The sequence below is a fragment of the Medicago truncatula genome, chromosome 5 (assembly GCF_003473485.1).
Source record: "Medicago truncatula cultivar Jemalong A17 chromosome 5, MtrunA17r5.0-ANR, whole genome shotgun sequence".
NCBI lineage: Eukaryota > Viridiplantae > Streptophyta > Magnoliopsida > Fabales > Fabaceae > Medicago > Medicago truncatula.
Window position 1 is genome coordinate 37,841,817 of NC_053046.1, and position 14,405 is coordinate 37,856,221.

The 14,405-nt window shown below is 33.0% G+C and overlaps 1 protein-coding gene across 1 annotated transcript; it reads right to left on the reverse strand.

Annotated features, from left to right (window-relative positions):
- Positions 1 to 436: 436 nt before the first annotated feature.
- Positions 437 to 13,851, reverse strand: LOC11421296 (triacylglycerol lipase 2). Its single transcript, XM_039834531.1, has 14 exons — positions 13,717 to 13,851; positions 13,509 to 13,660; positions 13,360 to 13,432; positions 13,114 to 13,178; positions 12,906 to 13,018; positions 9,869 to 9,978; positions 3,235 to 3,338; positions 2,892 to 3,032; positions 2,437 to 2,547; positions 2,209 to 2,352; positions 2,050 to 2,090; positions 1,433 to 1,512; positions 1,229 to 1,324; positions 437 to 907 (listed from the first exon to the last, which is right to left on the reverse strand). The coding sequence occupies exons 2-14, from the start codon at positions 13,620 to 13,622 to the stop codon at positions 588 to 590; spliced, it is 1,512 nt and encodes a 503-aa protein (XP_039690465.1). The 5' UTR covers positions 13,623 to 13,660; positions 13,717 to 13,851; the 3' UTR covers positions 437 to 587.
- Between the last annotated feature and the right edge of the window lie 554 nt (positions 13,852 to 14,405).

Sequence of the window (14,405 nt, forward strand, 5' to 3'; positions counted from 1 at the left end):
TTTCCTTGCTATGATGGGTAATCTGAGAAATGTTGATGTTGCCTTGGCAGGTGAGATACGAGAAGGGGTATGCAGCCGTTTGAGGCCTCAGCTGTTACACATCCTACCGTTCTCTAGGTGTCGCAATACAATTTGGGGCATCATAAGAGGACACAAGATTCCAGAGTTGTTTTCTATGCCTAGTAAACAAGAGAAGGTGAAGCAAACATCTTTATTGAAAGCCTTTGCTTGGGTGATGGGCTTGACCAAGAAAGTGCCTATGGTGGGGTTGAATGCTGTTGGCCAACTTTTCAGTAAGAGTCTGAGCAATGAGGAGTTGAAGTTCATAGTTTTGTCGGATGGTACGTACGATCTGTGTTTGATGAATCACAAAATAATTGATCAAGTATTGTAAGTTATGTAATTCTACCAGGGAAGTGAAATTCTACTAGAGATGTCCACAAAACAGAAGAGTATATAGGATTTTAATTTAACAGTATCTTTTGTATGCTTACATTATGAAATTTCTGTACTAATATCTTCTTTGATATGGAAACAAAGTAATTGAAAATTTTCTATAAGGTGTACTATATGTTGTTCTTTAACTATCATTGAAGCTTAAAGAAAGATATAAGAGGTTCATATACATCTTGTTTAGCACTTTGAGCCATAACATAATCTGCATGAGCATAGTCATTTCTGTACTGCACGACAAGCTTATCTGCATCATGATCTTTGAGACTTTCTAACAGAAGTTGCACATCTTTAACATCAGAAAGAGCATCGGCACCTCCATAACTGACGAAGAGTGGAAGGTCATTTGGAAGCCTTGTCATGTCATATATTGGAGGAGTGGATTGTCCGTAGTGTCTAGTATTCTCATCGTTGTTTTCATAATCAAACATTGCTATTGTTCCTTCTCTGATCACTGTCATATCCATATGATTATCATTCAAACATAACTCATATACACCGCCAATGTAAAAAAGATAAAAAAATGTCAATCAATCATATTCATCAGATCAATAAAAACGTTTACTTTAATCATAACTGCTTTTAAAGTCACATATAGCAGCGGTTGTGATTTGTTGACGATGTAAAACTTTTTATATTGACACCATATCAAAATTAAACTCATTCTTCTATTATTAACAGTAGATGTCACTTGGACTTTTAATATCCATACTTCCTTTTTAACATGAGCTGTTGTGATGCATGGTATTGGAATAAGGAAAATAGGACCACTTACTCTGAGATAGATGGATCATGTTCTTTGTTGCTGTTGGCTGAGGCTCATGATCCAAAAAAGTATTCATTATCGAAGGGTTTACGCAGCAATTTGGACCTGAAAGTATGATAATAGTATCAATGTAGGTGATAACTGTAAAAATAGACCTTTTCTGGTGGTAAGGGTGTATGAGGATTTATTGCTAAATTAGAACATGCATAAAACCTGTGAAAGATGTAAACAAATTGGTGCAGTCTATGGATGTGCCCTTGCACATGTCCTTAAGAAACTTCACAACAGATCCCCTAATCAAACATGAGACAAAATATGAAACCAATTATTAACTCATGATTAATCAGCATCACAAAATTAGCCGTATACTTGATTAATGTGTGACATGGAAATATTAGTTCAACCTCACATTCAATACAAAACGTTATACATCAGGATGGATTCTGATTCTGTTCTTATTACACACGTAGAATTTTGAGAAATTTCATCTAAAGTCTTACAACAAGAAAAGTTGGGATTTGCATAGCCGACAGCCAGCACATCAGTAACTTGTTGAATCAAGATCGTATGATCCAAAATTCAAGCTCAGTAAATTTAAAAATAAAAATATTGCATTGAAATATGGATCGTCCAATCTCAATCCAACAACTACAGATGTACTGATTGCGTGAATGCGTGAGATTGTTACTGTAGGCAATCCAAATCCAAAAATTTGAGCTACAAGGAAGTAGTAAGGTAGCATTCTTATTAACCATATGCAAATTAATGAATGATCATTACAAAAAAAAAAAAAAAAAAAAAAAAAAAGAAAGATAATAAGAATTACTTACTCTTTAATGCTAAATTCGAAAATTCCCAATTTGTACAGTGACTGTAAAGAAGAAATACAAATTTTGAATGTTAATATTTGAATTTTGAACAATAATTATATCTATTTCTTTCATTTGGTGAAGAAAAAAAAAAACAATGCATTTATCAACAAGTGTTACCTCTGCAATGAAATGGTCGGCGGCATTTTTCGCCACTGGTGAGGTCATCTGACCAACATAAGCAATTGGACAAAGCAAGGCAGCTGATCTCAACTTGTCCAGTTGTTGATCTTTGGAAAAAGCAGCTAATGCAACCAAAGTTCCCTACATAACAATTCAACAATCTTAAGTCTTTATCACATTGAATTATATATATGGAGAACTTGAAAAAATTCAGCAATTAATCACCTGTGAGTGACCAACATAATGCAGTTTTTGTCCAGTTTGATCATGCACATACTGGAATGTTGCTGGAAGATCATATGCTACTAATTCATCCCATGACCAATTCCAATAATCCTAAACATTGGAAACCTGATATTAGCAATGGAATCAAATTGGACTATCTAAACGTACTAACATGATCCGAGAATTTTCAATTTCAAAGACTATTTTGAAATATTAAACATTCCAGAGACTACGTTGAGAGCGTCCTATAATTCCACAGATGATTTTGGTTATTCAATTGAATCAAATTTCATGACCAGAGAAATGCAGCAACATATGATTTTAAATTGTGGTCTGCAACGGCAATTGCAGCCAACACATGAAGCATTTTGAGATCTTCACAGTGGCACCGCAACTCCAATTTCAACCACATTGACTGCATTTTTCCACAATATAGTAAAAAAAACAAAACTAACCGAGCTGTTATTAGAAAATGATGTATGTCCATGACTATATTTGGTTCCTCGTGTGTTAGCAATCCAAACATCAAATCCATTATCTGCCAAAAGGAATGCAAGAGATTGACTTGGTGGTAGCAACAACCATGTCACACCATCCTACAAAAACACACCAATCATATAAATGCTTATGCATAAACTATTTTTATAACATAAGATAAACTAAAGTCAAACTGTTTTCGTAAACTCTCCTAGAGAGCTTATGACCATGTCATAAGCTATTTTTATAAGCTCTCCCGAACAGTATCACACATATTTATGTCAGTATATTATAAACTCAAATAAATCAATCCGGCCTAACCATGAATAGTCCATGCTGTAGCACAACTGGTACACTATTTCCAGGTTTCCCTCTTGGTAGAATTCTTTGCATGTTGAGAACATAACCATCTTTTGTTGTCACCTAAAAACAATTACATACATATAGAAGCTATTACTTGTTCTAAAAACAATTATATACATAAAACCTAGTTAGAAGCTACTTTTTCCTCTAAATGTTGCTGATTTCTAATAAAAAACAGAAACAGAAACAGAAACAAAAACAGATGAAAGCAATGCACAATACCAAGTGTTCTTCACAAGCATAGCCTTGTGTCTTCACTAGTGATGAACAAACACCATCATTGAGTTCTGGTGCCAATGCAGTAATAGTGCTTAAGGGTAAGATTTTTGTTCTTGATGCAAGAGTTAAACCACAGAAGAGAATCACAAGTGTTATTGTGAGTGATGACTTTGCCATCTTGTATTTTCTGATACATTAATCTTCTTAATTCAGGCATCATTTATTTATATGAACAGAAAACAGAATAAAAACACAGGAAGGAAAAAATAAAAATAAAGACTAAAGTTATTCACATGATAGCTTTGAACCACCCTTTTGTCAATAGATTGGACCTAGTGGGTTAAAAAATGCTACTGTGGGGTCCACATTTGTACTATTAAACTATGAGGAATGATATTGCTAGCAAAATAAAGTGAGGTACTCCGAACACTGCACACGATGTTGACACGTAGATACTATTAATAATTTCATAAAATGTAATTATATATCTTGTACCGCGTTACATATCGCTACCTTCAATTTAAAATGTTGGCTGACATGGTTAGCAATATAATCTCTAATATACACTTTCGAATAGACTCATTAAAAATAGATTAGTTGTGATTTGTTGATAATGTAAAACTTTCGACATTAAAAGTGTATATAAATTGAATTTTAAAGTTTACTGCGAAGTGCGTGTGTTTTCTTAGCATTTTTGTTAAAATATTATAGACTTGGACTATATTATATAGTTTTGGACTTTATTGACATGATTCCTAAGCTTAACATGAAATGTATGAATGGTTATTAATTTCAGAGGGGACCCATGAGCAGACAAATGTAGTGTATATAAAAAGCCAAAACATGTGCCTTGAAGAAAATGTTGTGTAATAGTTCTCCTTTTTGTCTGACTAAACAAACAAAGCCTAGCTTCCAAATAAGGCGATGGAAACTTAGAATAGAGGATTTTCTTATAATAGAAGCATGGAGTTTATACATGTAACATGGCTTAAGGTTAACAAATAAACTACAAAATGTCATGCAATTGATAGCCTCTATTAAGAAAGTGTTATACTCAACAAATATTTGATGAACATTCTTTATTATTAGACTATGTTTTCTACTTACGGTAATTTGTTTCTTTTTCTTGTTTTGATTATTGAGTAAGTGTTTTATATAGGGGATGTTTATGAGATGGGTTGATATGAATTTGGGATTAAACTAAACTTGAATCGATCATATTTAATAATTAATTTTTTACATGTATTAAATTGAATTTGAGTTAAATAGTTGAATCTTTATCTTTATTATAAATATTTGTTTTCCTTTAAATCAAAAGTACACGTGATATCTTCACATTTTCTATCTCATTTAATGTTTTCTTATCTTCTAATCAAAATAGATTATGTCACGTTTATTTTATATCAACCAATAAAAGAAGGACCACGGCTCATTTGTTTTACATGAACCAATCAAAATGGATCATGACTCATTTGTAAATTAATACATGATTTTTTTCCCTATGTAGACAAATCCTTTTTCACATTTTCATCTTTCTCACATAAAAAATATACCGTGTGTTTTTATTCACATGATCGTAGATTATAGGTTTGCTTTTTATTTTTATTTGTATCTAATTGTTAATGAGACTTTTTTAAGGTTCCATTGGAGAGCATGTGGCCGGAAATTTTTAAAATTGATTCAATTTCTCATATAAGTCCACTGTATATTTTATATTTTCATGTAGGTTTCTTTTTCGTGTTTTAATTATTGAGCAAGTGTTTTTAATACAGGGGATGTTTATGAGATGGGTTGATATGAATTTGGGATAAAACATAACATGAATCAATCATATTTAATAATTAATTTTTTACACAACAAAATAATAATGTATGAAATTGAATTTGAGTTCAATAGATGAATTGAATTTACTTAGTTTGATTAAAACATTTTTAAAAATCTAAATTAAACCAAACCAATCTAAATTTAAAAGTTTAAAAAACGAAATATTCATGTAAAAACAGGTTCAAATATAAAAAACAAAAAAAAATGGTAAGGTTTCCAAATTAGTAAAAACAAAAATCATAAACCTTTGGTCAATCATTTTAAGTTTGAGACGAAATAAATTTTTTATTGAAGATTCATTTTAGTTTCTCACAATTTTTTCGCAGCTCAATTTACTCTTTAACAAAAAATAATATCATATTAATCTCTGAAATTTATTTTTTTACAGAGGATAAAATAGTCTTGAACAAATAACAAAGAGATTAGTTTGCCCCAAATATAAAAATGTAAGATACAAATTTGAATATTATTTTGTCTCGTGAGTTTAACTCAGTTTGTATGAACAATGTATAATATATGCAATGTCATTCCAAACGTTAGATTATTGGATACATAATATCAATCCAATCCAATGTTTGTGTTGAACAAAATCTAATAATAAAATTATTCAAAATAAATTTATTTGTAACGTTTCAATCCTGCTCTTCTGAAACAAACATTTCACTTTAGAAGCTAATAAAATGAGTAACACCAACTATTTTTCTTTTACCAAAGAAGAATCATTGCATTTCATTCATGCTAAAAGAGCTTATACACATAAGGAACACACTGGAAAACATGAGGTAACCCAAGCAAACGAAGGTTTGTAGTTAAAGATTGCACTCTTTAGCTTTAGCATTTGGTCATTTCACACAAACACATAAATATCATTTGAACAATTTTAAAATTTATGAAAGTTAAATAATCAAAAGTTAAAATTCATAGATCTATTTGTCAACCCCAAAACTGAAAATTTTGTTCAAAATACCGAGCTTAAAATTTGGACCATCATATCTTAAACCAACGACTATCGATGTGCTGACTATGTGAATACATACTGATCAGCGCAAGCAATCGAAATCTTTTTTTTTTTTTTCTTATTGAATGAAAATATATGAAATCCCTCAATGTATTTTGTATTCAATGTGAAGTTGGATTAATATTTCCATGTCGCACATTAAGCACCTAGTATATGACTAATCTTGTGATGCTGGTTTAATCGCTTCATTTTTTCTCTCATGTTTGAATAGGGGACAATCAACTCCACCAATATATGACATGACAAGACTTACAAATGAACTTCCTCTCTTCCATAGTAATGGAGGTGTTGATGCTCTTTCTGATGTTAAAGATATGCAACTTCTGTTAGAAAATCTTCAAGATCATATGCATATATGCTTGTAGTGCAGTATGGAAATGATTATGCTCATGCAAATTATGTTATGGCACAAAATGCTAAACAATATGTATATGAACCTATTGTATCTTTCCTTAAGCTTCAATCATATCTAAAGAACATACAGTAGAAATTTTTGAAATTACTGTTTCCATATCAAAGAAATTCATAGTACAGAAATTTCAATTTGTAAACATACAGAAGATACATTGTTACTGAATGAAATTCCAATATAGTTCTGTTTTGTAGACATCCCTAGAAGAATTTAATAGCTTGCAACACATGACTATTAATTTTGTGTGTGAAACACAAATCGTACGCGCCATCGGCCAAAACTGTGAGCTTCAACTCTTCATCGCTCAGACTCTCACTGAAAAGTTGGCCAACAGCATTGAACCCGACCAAGGGCACTTTCTTGGTCAAGCCCATCACCCAAGCAAAGGCTTTCACTTTCTCTTGTTTAGGAAACTCGAACTCTGGATTATTGTGTCCTATTATGATGCCCCAAGTTGCATAGTGACACCTAGAGAACGGTAGGGCGTGTAACAGCTGCGGCCTCAAACGGCTGTACACCCCATCTCGTATCTCACCTGCCAAGGCGACAGCTACATTTTTTAGATTACCCATCATAGTAAGGAAAAAGGGAACACCCCTGAATCCTTTCCATTCGTGCAGAACAGTATTATCACGTTCAGCTTCACACCTTAGCCCATACTTCCTTACATTACTGTCAAAAAAGGGGTCAGTTCTCACACTTCCACTAGGCACTCCAAGAATACCAAACGCAGCCAGATGCTCAACAACATTAAACACGCTCATCAACATCATCTGTCCAAGCTGAAGATCAGCAACCAAGGATTTGCTACTAGCATGGTAACCGCAATGCTTACCAACAATTCTTGGTGTGGAGGGTAAATTTAACAAGCCCTCCATACCAAGGGTGATCGAGTAACTCGGTGTAAAATCCATAATGAAACTATTTTCTCCAGTGAGCTCGTTCATCTCACGCAAAAAATAAGGCACACCCCTCATTGCAGCCACAACCTTGGCCAAATCATCAACAGCACCCATTTTGATGGCTATATTAATTATGTTATTCCATAACCTTTCCGGGTTGCCATACATGGGCTGCGAGCCGACCAAACTGGCATTTTCTTCGTTGGTACTAAAGACAACAAGATCATCCTTAGCCAATATCAAACTATTATAAATGTTGGCTTCGCCAAAACGCTTTTTTGGATACTCATCACACATTTCAACCAACACCCACATCTCCTCATTGGTGAAGTGACAAGAATCAACAACAATGTTATTCTTCATCAAGTAGTCCACCTTATCACCAAAGTTCTTGTATTTAACCTTCACACAAGTGATATCATTGCATCCACACTCCACCACATTAGACGCAACTGCCAAGCTATAACTCATAACCATTAGATATCCCTTGAGGAACACATGTTTCATGTCGGTTTTAACGAGGAGACGCTGATGTATGTAATTCAATTCAGCCTCATACACCCCATTTACACTCATCAATTTCTTGTACAGATATTCAATGGTTTCGCGTGACTTCATTCCAGATCTTGCCACAATTGCAGATGTAGTCTCTAACTGAATGGAGCTTTTCATGAGATAGCTTTCGGTCAAAATGAACTCGTGACTAAGACTTTCTTTCTCAAGCGGTTTATCTCTGTGCTTCGCCAAACATGAGGATTCTAGCTCAATGGTACAGTCCATTCCAGGAAGAATGAAGTTGTCTGGCATGATCAAACCTTGAACAATATTTTTCTCACCAATGCCTATTGTTCCATTTTCCCACACATTCAAATCAAAATCCGGAACAACCCCACCGGAACTAGACATCTTGATCTCTCAAGTGCATAAACAATTACACTCTCCGGTCTCAAATATAAACTACAAAAATTGCAGGTCTAATAGTGATATAAGTATAATTCAAGTACCATTACTCTGTTTAATAGTACTGGTATTCCAAATTTATGTAGTTGAAATAAATTTAAATTCAATTTCCAATATTTTTTATATTCCGATGAAATGGCTTTCCAGTTTCTATCAATAGGCATTTACTTTTGTCATATCTTCAGGCTTCGCTTTCCAATGTCTTTTCATTCAGTGTACATACTTAGTATATTTACTACTGTACTATATCTCTCATCGAGACTTTTCAATTTATTTTCTTTTTCATAAGCTTCTATAAATATAAAAATGAGAATAATAAACACTATTTACATAACCAATTTCGTCTAAATTAATTCAGGGACCTATTTGCAAAAGCTAAATTATTTTAGCTATTTATTTATATTAAGTTGATGATGATGTGTAAAATTAGTTGATATGTCCCGGTCCACGCCCATTTAACTGATTGTTGATTAACATTCCTATAATGAAAGGATGTTAGTGAAAAAAAAATAGTTTACGGAGTTGATTACAATTCTTTTTTAATTCAATGACCTATTTAAAAAATTGCAAATAGTTCAAAGACCTACAGATTAATTAAACCTTAATTTTTTAAAAACATAATCTTTGTTGATATTGAAAATGTTATGTTCACACAAAAATTAATGGGAGAGAGGGGAGGGGAAAGATGGAGGGAGTGAGCGGTGTAATATTAAACTAGTTTCAAAATAAACCAATTTTGATTTCAAAATAGTTCATAATATGAATCCGGTTCATAAATACAAACCTGTTTGAAACTGAACTGAAACCGATACAAAAATTAACTAGTTTTTTTTTTTTTTTACTAAAGTACTCCACCCGATCACACTATTATTATAAGCAACATGAAGGATGAGAATAATTTTCCGGTAGAAACATGAAGGATGAAGAATATGAAGCTAAGGGCGAGGAACTGCAGGCAAAAAATAATATAATACCAATGCAAAATCTGACTATTATTGGTTATAACTACATTTCTCCTCTGTTTATCTGATAGGAAGACTAATCCAATACCTGCAGCTATGTGCTTGAATGAACTGTTTTAATGGTAGTAATGATTCTAATGAGATTTTCCAGAAATATGTGTTGAAGATGCATCCTTTATTATTGTTTCAGATGTTTTCACTGCAGTATCTGGCACTTTGGTTCTTCTAGGGAACTTGAATTGCCACCCTTTAGGTTTTATGTTACGAAGCATTTGCCACCCTTTAGGTTTTAAGTTCCCAAGCATTTGCCATCTTCGAGGTTTAATCTGTCCTAGCAATTTCATCTGCTCTCTTTTGAACTTCTTGGTTGTGTACCAGCTTCCACCTCGCCATCCCAATCCATATCTGCATATATAAGCTAAATTTAAAAATTAAGACTAAAAGAAAATTAAAACGTTTGAATTCATTGATTACAAAATACCAAAACTCAATATTCTCAACACAGGGCAAATGTGATGGTATTTTATGAGACTCTAATATCTAGTTGGCATGCTATATGTAATTTGAAAACATTTCCTTCTACTGATTATGCATTTTGTATGCTTCACTTGTGAAGAACTAATACATTAACAGAGGACCTTGTGTACACTAACACATTATGTAATGAATAACTTTGACACCTTACCAGTTCTGTATTTCCAATTCAGAAGCATGACTATTATATTTATATGTCCAAGTATACAGGAAACAAAGAAAAGAAACGGACTGTGATAATGTAGAGTGACCTACCCTCTCCCACACGAGGCCCCATTTTCCTCCCACTCCCAGTCCTTCTATATTAGTGAAATTAAAACCAAAATAAATCTTCACCACCTTGATTATTTATGTTGTCCATGAGGATCAAATTTACATTCAGGACCATTATCATATGGAGAAAAGGAATTTGGACTTCAAGAAACCATTTTTGTACCCTTTTAGTTTATTTGCCTACATTCCTCCTGTTGTTTTACCATGTGAATACATTTCCTCATTACATAAAAAGAAAGAACCAAAACAAATCCAGAACAATTTGGCAGTAATTATCTTCAGCTATGACTGGCTGGGTCGATTTCAAATTTAGGTGTGAAGAATACAAAAATCAAGGGTCAGTAGAATCACTTGAATGTTTTGTCAGAATAGTAAATTCAATCACATCACAAGGTTCACAACTGAAATTTAGGTTACTAAGAAGCAGATTTGAAGAAATGTTTAATCTGTTTCCAACTTTTAAAATTTAACTTTCTTTTTATCACTGTTTTTCATTTCCTCAATGCGTGGTAGTGGTTGGAAACTTGAACCAAACAAGTGGTTAGTAAGGCAAACTATATACTGAGCTATCATCAGTATAACAAAAACAACAACCACCAAACCTTATCACGTTAGGTAGGTCCGTTCGACTACATAGATCAGAAAACATTAAGTTCAAAGATAGTCAGTTTACTTCTAAATCTCTCTTAATGGTTTGGTATAATGTTTCTTTCGTTCTCCTGCAACCCCTAATTATTGGACATTCTCTTTTAGGTCAACCCTTCTTACCAGAGCTTTTATGAGCCTTTTCCACATATTGTCCATTTCAGCTAAGTCGAGATTCTACTATCTTTTATACAAGAAGCGAGTAGCGACCCCAATTTTCATCCTAAAGACTGTATTCCTAATCGGCTAATCCAATCTTGTCTTCTTTGTCCACTTGTCCATTTTAACATTTTCATCTCTATACAATTTACTTTACTTTGTTTTTAGCTCCTTATAACTAATCATTAAGTTCCATAGAGTACTGTATATCTAGTAGCTATATAGCAAAATTTTCTTTTAAGCTTAGTGGTATACTTTTTATCCCAGATTACATTAAAAAATTCCTTGATTTCATCCACACTATACATTTCTATCTCTTTTCACAGTACTTGAAAGCATGAGACTTCGGGTATTGCATGTTCTTCAACTATGCATTTCATATATGTTGAGTTACTCTTACTCAAGGCAAAAATCGTGTCTATTTCTAAGGCCTACCGCTGTATTCCTGAACCTTCCATTCATTTCTTCACATGAACCCCAATCATTTGCAAAAAAAAAAAAAAAAAAAACGTGCATTGTGGCATTGTCTCTTTCATTTGTTTATTAAACACGTCTTGGAGCAAAGATGAAAAGATAGATAAAGGCTTAAAATTGACTCAGTGCATACTTATAGTTATAGGATAATCTACTTGTATTCTCACACTAGTCATGACCCCTTAATACATACTTTTGATTGCTCAAATATAAGCAATGCAAACTTCTTCCTTTTCTAAAGCCTCCCACAACATTTCTCTAGGTACTCTATCATATGTCTTTTCTAAATTGATAAAAAAACCATGTGTAGGTCTTTCTGATTCCGCTATTATCTATCCATCAGTGTTTAGGGCAAGTACATAACATCCATAGACTAAATTAATTTTTTGTGATGTGGAGGCTGGCTTCACTCTCTGCACAACACTCTCTTCCAAAACAACACAGTGTGATTTAAGAGTTTAGTCCCTCTATAATTTGCAGGTAATTGTATGTGAACTTTGGTAGGAACCAACACTCATAAATATCATGCAACCTAATTTAATCCACCTAAACTGCGAGATAAAAGATTCAAAATGATTTGAATAACAGATAAAGTAAATGAGTAGCCCAAGGTAGAACTTTCAACTATAATAACATACATAATTAAAATGTTAGTTTTGAATTGAATATAGATAAGTGAGCCTCTTTCTTTAGTAATTTGCTGAAGCTTTCCAGCTTACCATAAAAAATGTTGATTATACAATAATGAAAACCCACCAAATCCTTTCCAACTTTGACCTAGAAAATTAAACCGTACAACTGTCAGCAATCTTTTATTATAAACAACAACAACCATGCTACAGTTTTCCATGTTTCTGAAAGTCACTCTCAATAATTGTCAATGATATTCAATTATTAGTAAATATTGATACTTGTATGTGTTCCATAAAATTGCAATCAATCTTTCTCTTATACTTTTCAACCGCCCTAATAATAAAACTAAATGATACCATATTAAAATTACAACAGGCATTGAAAAACAACGAAAGAAATATATCGTTTTAATACTCAATAGTGAGATGATGTTAACTATCAATTGGCAGAGTCACAGAAGGAGAAGCTCAGTGGTAATTAGGCCAAAGACACTGAAGTCGTGTTATATAGGACATTCAGGGTTCGATCCCCCTCCCCCTAACAAATTAACCACTGCCAATTTGGCTATAAAAGGAAGTTAATCATAGGAAACGCTCAAGGGAAATGAAACAAACCCGATAAGTAAGGTGGTTCCGGCAGTGGCTGCACAAGCAGGAATACTAACCCCTCCAGGACGACCAACGATATCTTTGATTTCAGAATGTCGAAGATTTACATTGCTTTTCATCTATGGATTAACATAAACAAAGCATAATTAAATGAAAGCAAGTAATGCAAAAAACATTAAAAACTGAATCAAAGCAGATAGACATAGATATATACAGCTTGTTCAATGGATTGGAGCCTTTCATTAACTCTTGTTTCATGTACATGCCGCAAAGAATACCCTACAATTTTGAACCAAAAAAAAAAATCAAATATACAAATATAAGCATAATAATCACAGCCCATTTTTAAAATATTCAGTGTCCTACAAAGTCTAGGACAATCATGTGGTTTATTCATTTTTTGCATACAATTTCAGGGGGGCAAATTGGTAATTTAAGAGCAAAGAGTTTAAAAGCAAACCGATGAAAGCAGTAGCGACGGATGCGATGGAAGTTCCAACCGTGAAAACAACGCGGTGTCTTTCAAACGTATCCTATAACAGAAAGATAACAGAATCAGACGAGAGAGGAAGAATACATGAGAGAGAGGAAGAAGAAGAAGAAGCGGACCTTGGTGGAATGAAAAGTATCTTGAATAGCAGCACATGAATTGAGATATTTGCGTTTAACGTTTGCGACTGAAAATGAATTTGAGCTTGATCTCAAATTCCTTAATCGCTGCATTATTCTTATTATCGCATTCTACAATATTCAAGATACTTGCGTTGCGTTGCGTTCTTCAAACGAACGCAAGGTTTTTGAGTTTGTTTTTTTACTTCTTCTCCACCCAATGATCCACTATGAGGAGAGAAATATATGGCATGAAACATTCAAAAACTCTAACTAATATTTAAGTAAAAATTAGTAAATTACTCATCCGGTATTTTATATATATATAAAAAAAAAGTTTGGAGCTAAAAATACATCAACTTTTTTTTTTCTTTTGAAAGAGACCAAATACATCAACTTTTGTTTATCAAACTTTCTCGAATAAAAAAAACTTTCAACAATAATAAATTGAACTTAAATTCTCTTTAACGATCGTTCTAGACATTAACCACTTAAATTTATGGTATGAATGGACTTACTACTATTATTTTGATTTTGTTGACTGATTATTTTTTGTTATTAGGTAGGTATTAATCAATCTATAGTCTCCTTATTTTATCAAACTCATGAGCATAGTCTCCTTATTTTATCAATCTATAGTTGCAATTTTGTTCACAACTCCAACTTTAGCCTCAAAACTGCTGGCAACAAGGTTTTAGTTGACATCGTATTGAATATGTTGATGTGGCAAACTTAAATTACAAAAATATATGAATCTGAGACTCTAAACGCTTTGAAAAGAAGAAGAATAAGAATCAAGAGGAAAGGGAGAGCTATGGACATTTTCAACTAAAAGATGATAGAGTGGACACTTCATGAGGGAAAATGTGTGCAATGATAATTGATGATGAAGGGGAG